We start from the raw sequence: 21,778 nt of genomic DNA, 5'->3' as shown, positions 1-21,778 counted from the left end.
TAATAATAAACAAATGAATAATTAATTGTGTTCTGGACCTTTTTCGTAAAAATTTTTTTCAGAACCTTAAACTATATAAATCAAGGATTAAATAACTGAAAGAAAAAGTTGGTAGATCGAAATAGTTTATTAACTCTGAATTTTTTTGTGAGCGCGGTTGTGTTGTTCCGTGCGTCGCGGCTTGACTTGGAGCTCCATATAAGTTCTTGTACACTCACCACGAACACCGAGTATTCTTAAAAACTAAAATACAGAATAAGTATTCAAAATTTAAGATTATTAGTAGAATTATTTTACCACATTATTGTTTATATTAGTGACAATAATATTTAAAAATAATTTTATTATTTAGGTACTTTTAAGAAATGTAATTTATTTCCAATTAAATAAATTTCACTTTGTTGGTGTTTAACTAGCAAAGTATTTTTGTTTTAATTTTCGACTAAATTTGTATGTACATAATAAAAAATGTTTGCGTTAAAAGTAAAAAGTCCACAGTAAAAAATTTTTCTTAGATTTAAATTTTTGTTATGGAATTTTATTGAAACTGGTAAAATTTCATCTAAAGCAAAGATTTCAAATTTGCTTGTGTTAGATTAATTCTTTTAATATCATTAACGATGATTTGAAGAAAAACAACTGTTTATTACTCAGAAGACAATATTTTAAACTTAGAAGGTTTGCAATTTTAACTTTTTGTTCAAGAAATATTGTATAATGTGTTTTATTAATCTAACACAAGGAAATTTTAATTCTCTGCTTTAGACGAAATTTTACCAGTTTCAATAAAATTCCATTACAAAAATTCAAATTTAAGAAAAATTTTTTACTGTGAACTTTTTACTTTTAAAGCAAACATTTTTTATTTCATACAAATTTAGTCGAAAATTAAAACAAAAATACTTTGCTAGTTAAACACCAACAAAGTGAAATTTATTTAATTAGAAATAAATTACATTTCTTAAGAATAGCTAAATAAAAAAATTATTTTCAACTATTATTGTCACTATTGTCACTAATATAAACAATAATGTGGTAAAATAATTCTACTAATAATCTTAAATTTTAAATACTTATTCTGTACTTATGTAGAGCTCCACGTCAAGCCGCGACGCACGGAACAACGCGACCGCGCTCACAAAAAAATTTACAGTTAATAAACTATTTCGATCTACCAACTTTTTCTTTCAGTTATTTAATCCTTGATTTATATAGTTTAAGGTTCTGAAAAAAAATTTTACGAAAAAGGTCCAGAACACAATTAATTATTCATTTGTTTATTATTAACAATTATTTTTTACAATAAATAATTTTTTTAACATTGAAATAATTTTTCTTAAAAAGCTCAAATCTTCATTAATTGTGTCCAAAAATTTTCATAAAAATCTGATAATCCAGTTCTGACATATAAATTTTTAAAAAAATGTTACATTAAAATTAAATTGTTTATAAACAATAAACAAATAAATATTTTTAAATAAAACTTGGTGACTGTTTGTCCCTCTATTAGTACTTTATTTTTATAAAGTTTATTACAGAAATTGCAAACCTTGGAAAATCCGTTGCCCACTTCACGAATTCTCACCCATAAGCAAGCCTTGTGTTATTTAAAGAACTTAGTTACAATTCTTAGATGAGTATGTTGAAAGTTATCAATCTTTTCAAGACAAGTGTTACTTTTTAAGATTCACAATTTTGCACACTTCTTCTCATGTTATTTTTATAATAATCATTCGCCAGTTCTAGTATCATTAATGTACGCCGATAAAAATTCAATTTGTGGACCTGAACAGTGATTGATGCACAAGTGGATATATTCTTCCAGGGGATATCGTTTTCATCGAAGCCCATTTCACGAATTCTCACCCTTATGAGAAAGGAAGAAATCATTTAAAAATTAAGATAATAAACTTGAGAAATAATTATTTAAAAAATTAAATTCTTAAATGTATATTTTCAGAAATATATATTTAAAAAACTCTAAAATTAGAAAAATACAAACATGATTAAAATTTAATGCTCAAATTAAATTTGAATAATACTTAGTTGTTTTCTTATGCTTTCAGTTATCCAAGGTGAAGTGACCAAATTCGATACTTAAGTTCACCATTTCCATAAAGAAAATGTGAATTTATATTTATTTACGCAAATGGGAACCGCGAAAAATTCTTCATTATTTTTTGCCCTTTCCCTTGTAATTACAATGAGAAAAGGGAAAAATGAACAGTTTTATTTTCGTGACCCGTCAAAAATGCTATTTTACTGGTCATTTTGATAAGTTATTTTACTAATTGCTTTTTATTGCTCATAGTCAAAAATAATTTCATTGGAAACTTTGACACTCTAATTTTATATTTTCGTAAGAAAGTGTAATAAAATATGAAAAAATAATTTAATAACTCGGGAATTAAATTTAACACAACTCTTCTAAATTGTTTAAAAAATTTGCAGAATTACACAAATAAATTTTTATTTCGATTGTATTAGAAAAATATTTAATTTTTAAGCATAAAGTTTTCCTTTTCAAAGTTAATTGTTCAAAAAAAATTTAAGCTTTAACCTTTTTTTGAAAATTAATTATTTAAAAAATATTTCACAGGGTGGTCCACTGCCGAACATCATTGATTTCTTTGATGTGCTGGGAGAAGTTGGTCCACTGCCAAACATGATTGATTTCTTTGATGTGCTGGAAGAAGTGGGTCCGCTGCCAGACACGACTGGCATCATGGATATGTTCGGTAGACTTTGCCGTGATGACGGGGCTTTTCACTAAAGGAGAACCCAACAAAAAGAAACAATTCAAACCTTCGTTGCTGGACTCGTCAAACTCACGGCGTCCACCAAACTCCAACGGTTTTTGAAATTGGTCGCAATAATAAATTAATAGTCACTAAAATTTTTTTTAAACAAAATCTAACGCTTATTAAAACTTAAATATTTAATTTATTAAAATAACTCTAACCTAATTATAAATTAATTTAAAAGAAAGGAAAATAATTTGATTTATAAAAGAAATGTTAATTGACCAAAGATGATCTCTAAATTTCCAAACCAGCTCGACAAAACTCTTAACGAAGAATGATCGCTGGTTCAAACATCTTCTAGAAGACCTGCATAGAAATTCGGGGAAAATCCTTCCTCGTCCCACTCCCTGATTTTCTCGATACATCCTTCCTCGTTGCATTAATAACATACCTATAAGAAAAAAGGAAAGGGTCGCGTCGCGTCGCTAATCAACACGTGACACAAGAAGGCAATTAGTCATGCGCGAAATCACTCTTGCTGGACTCGACGAACGACGGACACTAGGCTCTGACCACAAACTATAGCAAAAGTGGAAAAAGAGCGTCGGAGCTATTACAACGACGGAGACAGAACTCTTTCTCACTATAGCATTTGCAGAGAATATATTCTTGGTCTCTAATAATTATAAGTAACGATTCACTTTGTTACAAACCCATTCCCTAGGCCAATATTACTTTAGGAATATTGCCGATAACAAAAATAGGAATAAACAAAAAAAAAGGAATTAAACTTAAACAATGTATTAACTCAACAAAATAATCCTTTAATACAATCCATTGTTGGTGGTCTTACCAAAATTCAATCTTGATCTCCCTTGCTATCTCCAGTGGCAAGTCGCGTACAAAACGGTCTAAACTCATATTGCGCTCAATCAACGAACCTGTGGTATTGGTCCCACGACTGGTACCATGCCAGGGGTCACTATGGGTCACAAAAGCAGGGGGCGATGAGGACATGGTCCGATTCAAATGGCAAGGACCAAGATCACTACTTCGAGAGGGTTCCATGATGCAAGCACGATTGCTCTGGTTTCGACGGTGGGCTCGACGACAACGGGGACAACTTGTTAATCGAACACACAATCGCCCACAATTGTTGCAGAAGGTCCTCAAGGGCCTTCGTCAATCCTTCAAACGATGGCCCAATTGCCAACAATTGTGGCAAACGCCAGGGGGGATCTAAAGACGGATCCGTTGGAATCAGGTCAAGGTCGGAAAATAAATGACGATTTAGAAAAAACTGTGAAGGGGGTTCCGAGGTCACAACAAGGAGTCTCAACGACATCAAGAGCAGGGGGGTGATTTGTGGAAGACGACGAACTGGATGGTAGCTGATGGTCACTATTCGGTGAAAGGTCGCTAAGTAAAGGAGAAATGGTCACTAATCCTTCCTGGAGGAGAGGCAGTCGGCCTTGTCGGACTGACGTTAACAGTCATAGGGTCACAGGGCTAAGTGGCACGGGTACTGCCCGAGTCTCGACAGCTCCGCTCCGCCCCAACGCATGCTCAAGCTTCACCACCGCCAACCAACTCTCAAATTCCTTTCGGTTCTCTGGAGGAATGTGGGGAATCATCGACACCGGGGGCAGCAACAGATCCAACCGCCTCCACCACTGCTTCTCTCTCAGCGAAAGGACTCCTCTCCCTCTCGAGGACACCACGGTCACGCAACACCCTGTCAAAAAGATGATCAAACTGCTCGGCATTAAGGGGCTCCTTCTACAAAGTCTCAGTCGTTCCAACTGAGCGCAGAGCTTCGAACTGCTCCCTCAATCGCCTACCACGGCCCACTCCAACTTGTCTCATTTTATTCCGATCCTCCACCACCGAAACACTTCGAACACTTGACTTCGACGACGTTTGCCCCTCTCTTATAACCCTAGGCATTGATCAACTGAAAATAGACGTTTCAATTAATTTCAAGGAAATAATTTTTATTTTGACCACGAGGAGGTTCGAAACGCTTTCAAATCTCCAAGATCAAAGCAGTTAACAAATTTATACAAAGCAGTTTTTTCAAATTCTTTACATGCAAAGCAAACGCTTTTTCCGTATGATAACCACTTATTTGCATGCCCCATAAATCCTTTATAGAGAACAATTGACAATAAAATCTTACAATTTTTTAATTGTTGCATGAATGTCTTTAAATTTTTAGATTTTATCGCCATTATATTAGATTTCCCCCCTTGGAAAATATTAATTAATGAATTATACATTTCTTTTCTATTTTCATCGTTGTGGAAAATTTTTTTTATAACTTCAAAAACTTCTATACACATTTTCGAATGTAAAAGTATGTTCCAAACAAAAATAAAGCGGACCGCAGTGGTTTAACCTCTATCCACCTGATAAAAAAATTCTAAAACACTACCAGGTGTTTGCATTGGTTCTTACTCGGAGGAAACTCCATGCAGTCTACCGCTAACACTGTCCAAGGATTTTCGACAATTCTCTGCCCCATTAATCCCATTGGCCCTTCGTGTGACGCCTTTAATTTGTGAAACTCGTTACACGCCTTGACATATTGTTGTATGTCAAACCACATACCGGGTCAATAATATTCGGTCGCTACACGGTGATAAGTTTTTTTAACGCCCAAATGTCCGGAAGACAACCCAGCGTGCGCGTGTTTCTTTATTCACTCTCGTTGCTCGACAGGAATTACGAGTTTCCAACTCTCACCTACATCGGTAAACGCCCTAAGTAAAGGATCCTTTCGTTGTCTATAATTTCTTTCAGAGGATGACAACGCTTTACTAATATACACTATGGGGTGTTCAGTGTCTTCGGACTCTTGGGTAAGAACTGCCCCCAGGGCGTAGAATTTTGTTGCTCTTCTCCCCACTCCCAATTTTTGCCTTTTTGTAACAACCGCAGTAAAGAAATTTTCAACTCACTATCGCCAGCAATAAATCTCGAAAACCATCCCACCATTCCTAAAAATCTCCTCAGCTGTTTGATATACTGAGGCGCGGGGTAATCCAAGACTGGGGCAATCTTGTCCGGGTCAGGTCGCAAACCGTCACTATTAAGAACATATGTGAGATATGTGACTCTTGAATAACCAAGCTCACATTTATCCGAGTTTACTACTAATCGCGCTAAAGCCAGCCTTAACAGAACTGTCCTAAACCAATGTACGTGCTCTTCATAATCATCATTCATAATTATGATGTCGTCCAAATAACCGAACACCACTGGTTCGAATTCTGGACCAAAAAGGGCGTTTATCAAAGGCTGAAAAGTCATAGGGGCATTTGTGAAACCGAATGGCATGCGCTTTAATTGAAATAAGCCTTACCCTGGGACAGAAAACGCTGTAAATTGTTTACTAGACTCTACCATGGATACCTGATGGTACGCCATTTTTAGGTCTATTTTAGAAATATAACGGGCCTTTCTTGATTTGTCCAAAACACAGTTAATACTGGATATAGGGTACACATCTTTCATGGTCACACAATTTAGGTCTCTAAAATAAAAACACAGTCTCAAGGACCCATCCCCCTTTTTTCACTATCACTGGTGCAGTGCTCTATTCACTCGAAGCCCTCTCAATTATACCCTGCTCTAATAGCTTCTTAATCTCTTGGATGAGCAACTGCAGCATCATAGGGGACATTCTACGGGGTCAGTGTTTAATGGGGGTGGAATCGGTCAAGGCAATACTATGCTAGGTAAGAGGGTGATCATGCCATGCTCTTGTCCCTGGGGTAAAACTAATTCGTCGACAAGTTGTTGTATTTCTTGCCGCTACACAGTAGCTAATACTTTAGCTCGTAAATGCCAGCGCATTCGGCAAAAACAAGTCCTTCGCTTAATTCGCCAGGCCCATTAGCAAACTCGTGCCAATCCTGGCCACTTATCCCCACTCGACTCAGTCCTATGTACCTCTACTGTCACTATCTCACCTGCTACGCTTGGTCTCTCTACACTGTCTCGTCCTGCGACGAATAACACATGCGTTGCACGCGAAAGAAAGTTTCTTGACTTTGCGGGACTATTGCTTCGGGTTTAGAAACTGGTGGGCATAATATTATGCATAATATTATTCCTTGGAGTGGGGCAATTTGGGTCGACGGCGGTACACCACTCATTACGGCGGGGGCCTCGAAGGTCCTTGTTGCGAAGCAAGTACAGGAATTTGTCTTTGCTCCGTATAACGTGACTGTGGGAACCCGGTTGGCGCCGTGATAGCATTTAATTCATCCTCTTGAATCGCTTTCTTTTTCGTGGGTTTTTCTCCTTTTTCTTCTTCTTTACTAATTTACATCTTTCCTCAATGGCCTCGTCCACTGTCTCTGATGGCGAACGTAACGCCTATTATCGGCCCACGGTAAACGATTCGTAACATTTCATAATCTGTCATAGGGTTACGAAAATGTTGAGCGATCAAACGTAAGATCAACAGATATTCCGATATTTTTTCACCCTTGGCCTGAGTACGGGCCTTTAATTCATCATAAACGTCTTCATCGTCCACGGTCTCTAACGGCTCTTTACAGTCGTTTATTCGGTCCCAAAATTCCTCAGGAAATGAATGTCCCAATCTTTCAATAACTTCACTAATCTAAATCCTAATCCCGTGTTATTGCCTATATGGGGGCGATATTAGATCGGGTTTGCCTCGCTCTCTACACTCGATATTGAATCATAAGTATTAAAATCCATTTTTGATCCCGCATTAATATGCGAATCGAATTTTGTCAGAAGGCCTGGATAGGACCACGAATGCACTCTGTCCTCTAGAGCAGGACGTTCCGGGTATTGTAGGTGCTGGTCACTATATAACTCTGACTATTAATAATTTTAGGTAATGCTCCTCTAGACAACAGTAGTGGGGTAACATTGGGTCTATAATTCACTTCGTTGGAATCACGGTTTACCCCAGGGCGCGAAAATGGATGTACTGTCTGATCACGAGTCTCATTTTCCAACAACGAATTATTTTGAATGATACTGGGCGTTTGGACTGGTGTAAAAGACATACGGGTCGCATTTGAACTCAATCCCCAAGAGCTTGACACGGCATAAGGCAATGAAATTCCAGTACTAGGTACTGACCAAATGGTATTTGTCACACCCAACGTATAACTTCCACTTGCCATTGTAGTAACAGGTAACGACGTAGATGGTGCGGAAACGGTGACTGACGCCGCTCCGCGCAAACTTACGCGAGCGAGATTTCCTATATCCAAATTTGGATACAAATGCTCGCTACTAGGCATTTCAATTACTGTGGTATTTGCCACTGCATTATCACGAATCTCGTCCGTACTACCATCGAGATTAATAATATCATCGGTCTCTAAACCAATTGCCTCGCCGAAAGCTTCTATGGGAAATATCTGTACAAAATCCCCCGCATCGTATACCGGGTTCAACGGAATCGAAACTACTTTCCCAAATAATATTCTACCACGCATACGCAGTAACCGCTCTTTAACAATCTGAACTGATCCGCGGGTACTGACACTAGCCACTACATCTTCCTGTGTTATAGATTCAATTTGTTGCCAGATCGGCGTAATGGACTCGTGATCCATGGCCACGCAAGATAGGTCTCTAACTCTTTTTGACAGGTCTGAAATTTCGCTTAGCATCAACTAGGTTCATTTAAACCTTATTTTCACAAGGGCACCAATAAAAAAATTACTGGTCAATAGGGGAGGAAAAATAGTTTTAAATTATTTTGGTAAAAAAGATAATCGCTTAAGTCACAAATTGATCATTTCGGTCTCAATATTGGTCACTTTTGTCTCAACAAGAATTATAATATAGACAAATTATTTTACACACCATAAATTATTCTTAACAAATTCCTCTAGTCACAAACAAAAACGTCACAAACGACAGGGACAGAACTCTCTTTTACCATAGCACTCGCAAAAAATATATTCTTAGTCTCTAATAATTACAAGTAACGATTCACTTCGTTACACCGGTAAAAAGTTTAAAAATTACCGGTAAATTTTGAAGAGGGTATTTGTTAATTTACAGGTCAGCACAATTTGATTGCCAGGCAGTTTTGGCTTGGCTGGCTTAAGCAGTATCAATGACTAGTAATCACTAGTAAATTGACTGAGGAAAACTATAAACGCAACTGGAAATCCAAGTTAAAACGGCCTGGCTCTCCGGTTATAACTACTTGACTTCATAAAATTAGCATGACGACTCAAGAGAAAGCAGTTACAACTTTTTTTCTGTCCGTGTTACGCAATTAATGACCATCTTTTAGAACATCACATTGGAAATGCTACTTTGACTTTCATAAATCTGACATTATAATCTTAACCAGCGACCCTGAAAACCCATGAGTAACTTGTTTCAATCAAATTCAGAAACTTTTTTAAAATATGGACGCCATATTGGATCAGTCATTTTGAATTTTAAACATCTGACATCAATTTAGTAATCAGCGACCCGAGAACCAACAAATAGCATGTTTCAATCTGATAGGTTGGGTCGATGGACAAATTGTAGTTGCTTATGCAGCTTCTCAAAAAAAAGTACTGTCCAGAAAATGTCACATACATTCCAACTGACAATACGATAACTGCTTTAGGGGATTTTACGAATAAACGAAGGGGCACTATTCACTCATTTTATAAAATTGAAAAAGAATTGAATGATTTTATCTTAATGTCTTACGTTTATGAAACCACAATTTTAATTGATCCATACGAAAAGAGTACTAATGATAAAAGAGTATTAAAAGCTTTTAATGATTTTATAGAAGTAAGCGAAGCAAATTCTGCAAACTGAAGATGACAAAGCTAATTTTGGAGTGTACATAATGTATTAAATGGATGCGATTGCAACAAACAAAGAAATGGAAAAAAAATTAATTCTATTGCAATTATAAATCTTGTTACAAATAACTTACTATATAATGCAGACGATAGAGCATAATTTTGTGCGTATTGTGAGTTTAAAGTTACAGAAAAAATGTACAATATTTGAAAAATGTTACACGAAAATTCATAAACAATGCCTCTATAAAGGAGAAATTAAGTCAGATGATGAGGAAAATACATCACATCGGTCATTAAAAAGAATAAACAATGATGTTTTATATAACTATAAATGTAAGTTGTGTAGATGTAGAAAAGAAGACAGTATAGAAATGGAAGATCAAATCGAACAATAAATAAATTTTGTGTTATAAGTAAATTAAATATAAGTAGTATAGCTATAGGGGTACTGCTCCAGGTTCTGATCTCGGCTAAGTACCCTCGGTCGGTAATGCAGATTCCTACATTATCAGTGGTTGGTAGGGTGTGCTCTACCTTACCGACCGAGTTAGTTCCGGCTGCCACCGCTAGATGGCGCCACTTGCAAATTCCAAACCCCTTGGCGGGAAATTTAAAAATTTAATTTCAAACTTTCAAGTGGCTTAGAAGGGGTTCTCTGTTTTACCGACCGATTTTTTTAGTTCCGGCTGCCGCCGATAGATGGCGCCACTAAATTTTAATTAATGATTAATACATTTCTGTTTGTTTAAAAAATTTCAATTGTAAATATTTGTTTATTATATAGAAAAAATATTAATTGTAAATATTTATTTATTATATAAAAAATTATTGCTTAAAAAATATTAATTATAAATTGTTTATTATTAATATTTATTTAAAAACTATTTATTTAATTAAGGTAAGTTTAGTTAATTTATTTATTTATTTATTTATTATATTAATTTACTGTAAATAAACTAACTTTCATGTTTATTAATATTATTAACAATATTTGATTAATTATAAATAATTTATTAATAAAGGTAAGTAAAATTATTACTCAAAATTATAATAAGCGTTTCAAATTCAAATTGAATATATGTTTTGTACTTTCCTCTTTTTTCTGCTACTTTAATATATGGCGCGAATTTTAAACTTTTATATTAATTTGCGTGTTAATTTTATTTAAATATATATTTATATGTGTACAAAAGTATTTTTTATTATGTAAAAGTATTTTAAAATCATTTCTCTATGTATTAATTTAAAAAGACTTGAGTATTGAAGCCTTTAAATAAAATATATGAAAATTGTTGAAAATGTGGGGAATCATTCTACAGTGTCACTCCTGAGCCGCCATATTTACACTTAACACAACCTATACCACAAACGCCGTGTCCATCGAAACGTGTTCAACAATTGTAATTTATGGTAATAAAAAATTAATACACATTATAAATATATTGCTTTTCAATATATCTTATTAATAAAACCATTCATTACAAATTAACTGTATCATTTTTTTTACAGAATTCAGATAAGAATATAATCGCATATTGTGCTTGCTTGGATAATAATTGTCAATTTAGACAAGCACAAATGGAATATAGACGGCAGGTAATCTGAAAAATATTTAATTTTCATTGTTTATTTTCTCTTGTCCAAATTGTGTTTTTACCAGTGTGTGTTTATTTTCTCTTGTCCAAATTGTGTTTTTACCAGTGTGTGTTTATTTTTTTTGTCAAAATTGTGTTTTTACCGGTGTGTGTTTATTTTCTCTTGTCCAAATTGTATTTTTACCAGTGTGTGTTTATTTTTTTTGTCAAAATTGTGTTTTTACCGGTGTGTGTTTATTTTCTCTTGTCCAAATTGTGTTTTTACCAGTGTGTGTTTATTTTTTTTGTCAAAATTGTGTTTTTACCGGTGTGTGTTTATTTTCTCTTGTCCAAATTGTGTTTTTACCAGTGTGTGTTTATTTTCTCTTGTCCAAATTGTGTTTTTACCAGTGTATGTTTATTTTCTCTTGTCCAAATTGTGTTTTTACCAGTGTGTGTTTATTTTTTTTGTCAAAATTGTGTTTTTACCAGTGTGTGTTTATTTTCTCTTGTCAAAATTGTGTTTTTACCAGTGTGTGTTTATTTTTTTTTGTCAAAATTGTGTTTTTACCGGTGTGTGTTTATTTTCTCTTGTCCAAATTGTGTTTTTACCAGTGTGTGTTTATTTTCTCTTGTCCAAATTGTGTTTTTACCAGTGTGTGTTTATTTTCTCTTGTCCAAATTGTGTTTTTACCAGTGTGTGTTTATTTTTTTTGTCAAAATTGTGTTTTTACCAGTGTGTGTTTATTTTCTCTTGTCAAAATTGTGTTTTTACCAGTGTGTGTTTATTTTTTTTGTCAAAATTGTGTTTTTACCGGTGTGTGTTTATTTTCTCTTGTCCAAATTGTGTTTTTACCAGTGTGTGTTTATTTTCTCTAACCTCTTTTAATAAAAAATATTTATTTTTCATTGCTTATTTTTTTGTCAAAATTGTGCTTTTACCAGTGTGTGTTTATTTTTTTATTTAGATGAACTTGATCGAAAGACTTAATAATATGAGAGGGATAGAGTACAATCCAGCTGAGCCGGGGTTATTTATTAGAAGAAATCGCTGGGACCAAGGACCAGAAGCTATTCCCCAGCAAGCAATACAGGAAAATATTCCTATCACTTATGAGGAAAATAATAATATTACAAATCAGGCTCCATGGATTCGCACAAGAACTCGTCCACGAATCATATCATCAGCACGTGTAGAACCAGTAGAGCAACAACTACAACCGGAACCAGCTCAACCAGTGCCTGCACCACGAGAAGTTCAACTTGTTCCGGTTGTAGTTGAACCAATACCAGCACCGCGTGTTCTCCCAGTGCCTGCACCAGTAGAGCAACAACTACAACCGGAACCAGCTCAACCAGTGCCTGCACCACGAGAAGTTCAACTTGTTCCGGTTGTAGTTGAACCAATACCAGCACCGCGTGTTCTCCCAGTGCCTGCACCAGTAGAGCAACAACTACAACCGGAACCAGCTCAACCAGTGCCTGCACCACGAGAAGTTCAACTTGTTCCGGTTGTAGTTGAACCAATACCAGCACCGCGTGTTCTCCCAGTGCCTGCACCAGTAGAGCAACAACTACAACTGGAACAAGCTCAACCATTGCCTGCACCAGTAGAGCAACAACTACTACCGGAACAAGCTCAACCAATACCAGCACCGCGTGCCCCCCCAGTGCCTGCATTAAGGCAAGGATTAAGACGATTACCACGACAAGGTAGATTAATAGGACCGCGACAAGTTGTTGAACCTGTGAATATGCTAGAACAAGCTCAACCAATACCAGCACCGCGTGTCCCCCCCAGTGCCTGCACCACGACGTGCTATTGAAATACCCGCTCGTCATCTCCGAGGAACAACCCGCCAACGATTATGTAAGGCTATGAGGGTCTTTGCAACAGCGTCCTCTAAGAAAAGACGCTAGTTTACTCTTTTTTATTTCGCTGCATTCTAACTTTGCTTCTTTTCCTTATTTTATATTTTTATATTTTTTTAATTTCTAACGTTTGATATAAAGTTTCCACTATTTCAGTTTAATCTTTTTTACTGCATGCAAACTTTGCTATTTTCTTTTTTTTATATTTTTTAATTTCTAACGTTTGATATAAAGTTTCCACTATTTCAGTTTACTCTTTTTTTACTGCATGCAAACTTTGCTATTTTCTTTATTTTATGTTCTTTTAAAATAATATCAAATGTTTGATATAAAGTGTACATTATTTCAGTGTACTCCATTTTTTTATTTACTGCATACTAACTTTGATATTTTCTTTATTTTATATTCTTTTAAAAGAATCTCTAACATTTGATATTAATTTAACATTATTTTAGTTTTAATTATTATTTCAATTATTTTCATATGAATGTGTTTTTTTATGTTTATTTAGTTCTTCATTTTCTTCTGTTTTCTACACGTTTAGTTTTTTAGCTTCTTTTCCAAAATTTACATATGAAAAAAAATGTGTTTTTTAGTTAATGTCTTGTATATATGTAAATTTGTAAGTTGCTTTTAAATAATAATACATTTAATTATTTTTTTCTAATTTACTGTGTTAAATTTTATTTTGCATGCTTTATAGTTTACTTTTCATGCATCCTTTATAGTTTACTTTTCATGCACCTTTATAATAGTTGTTACAATACACTTTATAATAATCAGTTTAACATTGATACAACTATAATAATTTAATCGCGAATTTACGATGGCAATATTTTATGTATTTTAAGTTTTGCTTGCTGTTAATTATGATTTAACTCTAACTTAATTCTAACGTATGACTAATGAAGGTATTTAATTAAATACAGTATTAATAACAGTTCATACATTTATTATATTCAATATACAATATTTACACTTGTTTAATTTTAAATTCAATATGGTTGTATGGACCACCAATATACTTCAGCCGCAATTGTCCAGAACTAATAGCTTCTTGCATCTGATCCAAGCATATAGAGTCATCAGTGAACATTGGTACAAATCTTGAAGGTAGGAATGTATTGAACTTTTTATCCACCTCAACGACGACCTTGACTCCATACCTGGTGTTGACAACCTGGATCTTCGTTATAGGATACTTATGACCAGGAGTCAGCTCGGATAGCGGCTTCGTAGGTAGGAAAGCATCCATGCGACCAATGGCGTTGATTTTGGTTAGATCCATCTTTTCTTAGAGATAATACTTTGTGAAGTTACAAAACATAATGAGCTTTACAGCTCAAGGTGCCTCTATTTATACCCAAATATCACGCATTACCCCCACCATTAATTCTGCACATGCGCATTACCCCCACCACTAATTCTACACATGCGCAATAGCGTTTTATGTTTGTAAAATACCCCCACTTTTTATTATTGAGCCACGCCCACTTTGTGACGTCATAAGACAAGTCTAGACTAGTTTTAACATGTTTAATAGTTTTACACATGTGTAATAAAGATAATAGGATAGGGAAAGGTTAATTAAAATAAACATTAATAGACATTTAATACATTTATTCATTATATAGAAAATTTTCACAATCATTATAAAAATCTTTCAATGTACAATCATTGTCAACTTCATCATTATTTTCTATATTATTTCGTAGTACATTCGATGGTTGTATCAACCAATTTCGTAGATTACATACATTTTTAACAGCGCAATTGCTAAAGCTACGTGTGTGATTTGTACATGTAGATGAACTGTCTACACTTAAACTTTTTAGCGACGGACATTTAAAATCATCTAAATTAAACACATTTAATGTATATTTTTCTAACCATTTTTGTTTTTCTAAACCTTTTACATAAACAGTAGGTGTACCTATTAATACTTCTTTTATTATAGGTTGTAATTCTTCATAACATACGTCACCAGCAGCCCAATCGATACCATGATAATTATTTGTAAGCCATCGATTCTCACATTTGTATCTTGCAGGCAATCGACTCCAGGCATATGGCGGCTCGAAGAGGTAGACCAATGGATGAGCATCTTGTTGAAGTGGTAGAATCGCCAACTCTTTGATGACAAACTCGTTGTATGGTCTCTTGAAGCACTGAATATCTACGACGTACGCCATGGTATCTGAAATAGAATAATGGCTCAAGCCTTAGAGAGACGCTCTCTTTATAGCCTTTCCCCCACCACTCCAATTACCCCCACTACCGATGTCATCTATGATTGGTCATTATTTCCACCAATCACGTTACTTTTTTAACAACGCCGCTGATTGGTGTATACTGTATAATGCGGTCGTGAATTATAAGGCAATATGCAGCTGTATTGGCTGGAAAATTTTCACTTGCTTCAAATTCCAATCGCACATCTACAGATGTTTGTTTTAGAAATTCGTTTTGTTTTGAGCAATCAATAACAGCCAATGGTGCATAATCTTTAAAGTTATTTCTAGTTAATAAAGGTTCAGATTCTTTTCCATAGTAGGACGGTTGAAAATTACAATACATTTCATATAATATGGAAAATTTGTTTTGAGTAAAATTTAAATTTAAATTTCCATAAGGATAGTACTGTGAGTTTAAGAAAAGTTTAACATTGAGAAGATTGCAGGTATCAAATAAATTTGCATACCTTTCTTGATCTTCTTTTCGATTTGTTTGAAAACCAAGAATAACATATCGAGGTTTTTCAACTTGTGTTGAAGTTTTTACAGTCCACACATGCTTTTGAGTGGCAGGAATCATAGGATATTCATACAAATCCCATGATCTAAAACTCATTGTTATAAGTAAGTCTTTTTCAATGAATTTCAATAATTCAATTTTTTGTCGATCATTTACCATTAAATATGGAATCAACCATTCAACTTTATTAATAATAATTTTAAATTCTTCACGCTCTGCTGCTTCAATGTTTACTACAGCATTTAGATCAGTACGAGATCTTGTTAAAATAAGTTCATGTTTTGCATTTACAACAATCTTTCGATAGTCTTCAGCAAAACCAATAATCATACTTAGTGGAATATTTACATCAAAATATCCAGCATCATTTGTTACTCTGCTATCATCATCATCATAAGGTAGATAACCAGCATTTTCAGAGTAAATCATTTGATTAGGTGTTTGAGAAATTATATTTTTCATTGTGGTTGTAATACCAACATTTTTGGAGCGATCAATTTCAACACCATTTAATTCATAACGAATCTCATTAAACAGGTAGGAAATACCATTGCTAATTAACTTTGTATTAGTTACAAGCGTATTGTTAGGCTTAACAATTCTTCCAGTGACGTGTAGAGTACTTTTAGAGGGAAGAATGTACAAGTCTTGATGTTGAACTGCAATTCGAATCTCGTCACTGTTATTAAATGCTGATGACACGTATGGTTGATGTGCATGAATCTCATAGTGTGCCACAGAATTATCAAATTTTACTGGACTTAGAATGTTTAAAATCTCTTCCATTTTTGTTACAACAACAAATAAAAAGTATGTGAAAAATTAATTTTTTCCCTTGTTTTCTTGATAAACTCTTAGGCCGAGCTGCTTCAGAAATAGTATGTTCTGAGATGTTAGTCTCTTGCGAACTGATTGAGGAATGAATGACTTCTGACATGGTAACTCATTTATATAGCTTCCACCAGTTTTTCTATGAAATACAATTCCCATTACGTTGATTTAACGTGTAATCGAATTGTTATAGTTTCACCTCTAAAATTTATTAAATCTCCGTCTTGATCAACGATTCTTACTTGAATATTATGTATTGTCTTCACGGCGATTGGAAGGTAAATGACGTGAGATGGAACTTCCACAATCTTATATCCAGCTGGTACAATTGGAAAAAATTCGTGAATTGTGTGTACTTTTTTATTATTTATGTATGCACCAGTAGTAATGTTACATTCAATTCTGATAGCATTTACCTTAAGAATGGCTACTGGTACATCTGACGTATGAGCCTTATTAGCTGTCAATATTCGTGGAGTAAATCCTAATAATTTACCAATTGAATCGTTTTGTTCAAAACTCACTTCAAGGCTGCTTGCTATTTCACTACGTAAAGTATTATTGTTAGGTTTGATTCTTACAATTTCAGATCCATTTTCAATAGAGTTTTGAATATATTTTTCAATATCTTCAATTTCATAGCTTCCAGGGGGTATAGTAATCACTTTATCACCAATATAAAATTTATTTTTACCTTGATCAATATTAGGAATTGAATTGAAGGTTAGTAATTCAACTAAGCCAAGTACATAATTTTTGTTAGGTAATAATTCTATCGGAGGAAAATATTCTGCCTCCAGGACAGATGAATTGCCTGAGATAGTCAGAGTAAAAGATTCTTCCATGTTGATGACTTTTTATAAACTGATTAGGTGGAATGACTTACAATCACTTATATAGAATATATTTTTGAGTTATTTCAAGCTGTCCACATAAGAATTTTAGACATAAATGACCACAATTAAAACTATTATAATCTTGATAATTTTGATGATTATACTGTATTAAAGTATTGTAACCTAAGTAATTGACAAGTTCATAGGGTGGTTGAAGATTTCCAAAACTATCAAAGTATACTGCTTTATTATTAACTTTTTTATATGCAACCCAATGAGTTCCAGAACCATCTTTATCATCTAAATTAATAATGGCGGATTCATTTTTTCGAGGACCACTTATAGGTAGTTCATTTCGCATATAAACTCCTCGAAAATGGGAAATTTTCATTTCTTTAGCATATTTAAGTAAATCTAGATCTTTAAGTGCTCGTTGAGGTAGCTTTAAACTTTTTTTTTTATACATCGCCTCTTAATACCTTGTCCTTTAACGTATGGTTTCAAATGAAGTCCCAACCCTTGTCGGTATGGTTTTGAATGTAGACCTTTGCCAAGTGCCACTGCTTCCAACTCTCTATTATGACGCTGAGCTTCCTTCAACTGCTCTTTTGCTGCACTTGCATCATTAACAGCTTTTGCTACACCAGCAGCTCCCCCAGTAAGCGCTCCAAGTGCACTTAGACCAGCAAAAATTGGAATTATTGGTAACAGACCACCAACTTTTGATGGAACAGGTAGAATTCGAGGTGTTAAAACCTTTTCTCTACCACCTGCTTTCCTTACAGCTTTTCGAGCTGTTTCAATAGCTGACTTTATTGTTGATCGAGCATCATTACCAGGAATTATTGATTTTCTTGCAGCATCCACAATTTTTCTAAGATTTACTCGTTTTTTTGATTTTGTCTTCTTTACTCGTTTCTTTGACTTTGTCTTCTTCTTCTTTACTCCCATTCCAAATTTTGATTTTGCTTTCATAGCGTTTGTTATTGCGTAAGCTGCAGCTCTTTCACTATATTGTGCGTCTGGAGCAAATACACGTTGCCACGCTTTGTCAGCTAATACTCTATCAGCAGCGTTTCTTTCTTCAACGTTTTCTCGATTTTTCGAGTAAGCAATATCGTGCTCTTTACAAGCGGCGTCTAATGGATTAACACCTGGATCACCTCGGTCTAGACGTTTTGCTAACTTTGTGCCTGGTCCACAATATTGATAACCTGGCAAATGTAATTCAAATGGTAACTTGTTTATAAGTTTATTAATTAACCCTTTTCCTTGAGAGCGATGATTTATAATCATACCTTACTCTGTGAAAGTTAAAATTAGAATGACTTGTGAGCTATATAAGCGCTGTATTTATACCTTTAGCGGCAGTCTAAATCAGGATGCGGTTCAAGGAACAACTTCACAAGCTGCCAGTCGTCAATCTAGACTCGATTGTTGAACAACAAGAGAAGAAAGTGAAGCGTCATGGTAGTTTATTTTCCGGTAGTATTCGAGCTATTTTTTGTGGACCATCAAATTGTGGAAAGACAAATGTACTCCTTTCTTTAATTTTACATCCTAATGGTCTTAGATTTGATAATATTTACTTATACTCAAAGCCTTTACATCAACCCAAGTATAAATTCTTGGAACAAGTTGTTAATAATGTTAAAGGAGTAGAGTATTTACCATTTAGTGAGCATGAAGAAGTCATTACTCCTAAAGATGCAAAACGAAATTCAATATTTATATTTGATGATATTGCTTGCGAGAAGCAAGATAATGTAAGGGCATTCTTTTGCATGGGTAGACATGTTGATGTTGATTCTTTTTATCTTTGTCAAACATATGCCCGCGTTCCTAAACATTTGGTACGTGATAATGTTAATTTACTAGTTCTTTTTCGTCAAGATGAGAAAAATTTAAGGCATGTTTATGATGATCATGTTAATACTGACATGACATTTAATCAATTTCGAGAACTATGTTCAACATGTTGGAATTCAGACAAATATGGATTTGTAGTAATTGATAAGGATTCTGATTTAAATGATGGAAGGTATAGAAAAGGATTTGATAGCTTTGTAACACTATAAATATAGGATCATCCCTAAAATATTGTTAGTTCAATATGAAACCTTGTAATAATAACATGTTTCATAAAGAAAAAGAATATCTTCATCAAATTGCTAAAGCTAGCGAGGCAATTAGGCGAAAACATCGTATGTTAAAATTAGGAAAAGAAGAAGCTGAAAATGTGCTGACTGAAACTTTTAAACCGATAGTTCAACCCTTACAAAAAATTATTAACTTGACAGACACTGAACATGAAAATATCAAGATTGAAAAGAAAGAGCAGAAGATGGATGATAGCATATACTTTGAAAGTGAAACTGAAAAATCTCCAGATGATGATAAAATAAGTAATAAATTTCTATACTTATTAAATCATAATAGAAAGCAATGTTTAGATTCAACATACGGCATACGTAAGCTAAGTGATGGATCACTTATGATTGGTGATTCACCAATATCTCTTGAAGATCAGCATGTAAAAATTGGTAATAAACGATATCTTCAAACGCTTGGATTACTTGAACTTTTATTTAAAAGTAAACCTACTACATCGCTTGTAAGTGAAGATGATGAAAGAAACTATAAAGAGATTCTGATTGCTACTAATGCACACAAAAAGAAGTATAGTTCCTCTGAATCTATACGTACGGATAAGAGTTACAAGTATTTGAATTTTATATCTCAATTCTTCCCTCGAACACCTAAAAAACAGCCATCTGTAAGTGGTAGTTCATTACCTAAATTTATGATTACAAACAAAAATTTTCAACGAGAATATATCTATTGGGATGATCCAAATGAGTTGGTTGACCGTCTTAGACTATTAATGGCTTCTGAAGCTGCTGGAAATCCTAGTCACAATAATGAAATCATGTCTATCATTGAGGAACTACGTGAAGCTAAAATTATATATTAAGATGTGTTTTAGCAAATATCATTCATTTCAACAATGAGCATTGACGTGTTCGGACATCCTCTCAATCAAAGAGGAACAGCAAGACGAGGGCCTCCTGGAGTTGGTTTTAAACTTAATTCTCAAGGTAACTTTGACGTTGAAGGAAGAAAACTCTCTAATCTTGCTAACGCTGAAGAAGAAAACGACGCTGTCAATTTAAAACTTGTACGACATATGATAAAACACGAAGTGCGTTTATTGTATGAAGCTAGTGCCTCACTTAGATCAGAGGTGGACAATAACAACTTATTTCTAAAAGTTCTTGAAGACTCTATTACAGAAAAAATAAAAAATTTTGAAAAAGATATAAATCAAGACTTATCTTATCGAACAGCTGAAATTATTAGTGAATTGGATACTCGCTTAAGTGCTCTCGAGAATGAACAACAAAAAATTAACAGTAGTGAATGAACTTCATACCCAGGCTAGAAAAAATTATCCTCGACGGCGAGTTGAAATGCGTGATATTGATGAGACATGGCAAGCAGATTTAGTAGAAATGATACCTTATTCAAGAATAAATAAAGGTTTCAAGTATTTACTAACAGTTATAGACATATTTTCGAAATATGCTTGGGCTGTTCCAGTAAAAAGTAAAAATGGAAAAGATGTTTCTCATGCAATGCAATCTATATTTGCTAAAAAACGCATACCAAAAAACTTGCATAGTGACAAAGGAAAAGAATTCTATAACTCACAATTTGAAGCATTAATGAAAAAGCATAAAATAAATTTTTACTCAACATACAGTAATATGAAAGCTTCCATTGTTAAACGGTTTAATCGAACACTAAAAAGAAAAATGTGGATGCAATTTAGTTTACGAGGAAACTACAAGTGGTATGATATATTGCCTACTCTTATTTCCAACTACAATAATACCAAACATAGAACAATTGGAATGAAGCCTAAAGATGTTACTTCAGAAGACGTTGAAATTTTAAAAGAAAGGATCTCTAAACTGAGAAAAATTCCTTTAAGACGACCAAAGTATAAAATTGGTGATAAAGTTCGAGTAAGCAAATATAAAAACGTTTTCGAGAAAGGATATACACCCAATTGGACAACAGAAATATTCACAGTGGATCAAGTTGTATCAACTCAACCAGTGACTTACAAGCTCAAGGATTACCAGGATCAACCCATCAGCGGAGGATTTTATGAAGAGGAACTTCTTAAAGTAAAATATTCAGATATTTATCTTGTGGAAAAAATTCTCAAGACACGTGGAAACAAAGTTCTTGTCAAATGGCTTGGCTTTGATAATTCTCACAATACGTGGGAAGATAAAGCAAATGTATAATCTATTATTCGCAAATCGTCCCTAGTAACTTAA

The 21,778-nt window shown here is 34.1% G+C and overlaps 3 protein-coding genes across 3 annotated transcripts; all 3 read left to right on the top strand.

Moving 5' to 3' along the window:
* The first annotated feature begins 10,932 nt into the window (after nucleotides 1–10,932).
* LOC122509933 (SH3 domain-containing protein C23A1.17-like) lies at nucleotides 10,933–13,258 on the top strand. The gene is made up of 3 exons (XM_043624264.1): nucleotides 10,933–10,972; nucleotides 11,072–11,158; nucleotides 12,105–13,258. Exons 1-3 carry the CDS (start codon nucleotides 10,970–10,972, stop codon nucleotides 12,960–12,962), a joined length of 948 nt encoding a protein of 315 aa, XP_043480199.1. The 5' UTR covers nucleotides 10,933–10,969; the 3' UTR covers nucleotides 12,963–13,258.
* A 6,284-nt stretch (nucleotides 13,259–19,542) lies between these two features.
* Nucleotides 19,543–20,403, top strand: LOC122509931. Its single transcript, XM_043624262.1, has one exon. The coding sequence runs from the start codon at nucleotides 19,543–19,545 to the stop codon at nucleotides 20,401–20,403; it is 861 nt and encodes a 286-aa protein (XP_043480197.1).
* Nucleotides 20,404–21,244: 841 nt separating this feature from the next.
* On the top strand, nucleotides 21,245–21,745 carry LOC122509930. Its single transcript, XM_043624260.1, has one exon. The coding sequence runs from the start codon at nucleotides 21,245–21,247 to the stop codon at nucleotides 21,743–21,745; it is 501 nt and encodes a 166-aa protein (XP_043480195.1).
* Nucleotides 21,746–21,778: the final 33 nt, after the last annotated feature.

This window comes from Leptopilina heterotoma, unplaced genomic scaffold, assembly GCF_015476425.1.
Source record: "Leptopilina heterotoma isolate Lh14 unplaced genomic scaffold, ASM1547642v1 Lhet_645, whole genome shotgun sequence".
Lineage (NCBI taxonomy): Eukaryota > Metazoa > Arthropoda > Insecta > Hymenoptera > Figitidae > Leptopilina > Leptopilina heterotoma.
The sequence above is the reverse complement of the archived record's forward strand: the minus strand, read 5'-3'. Positions and strand labels throughout refer to the sequence as shown.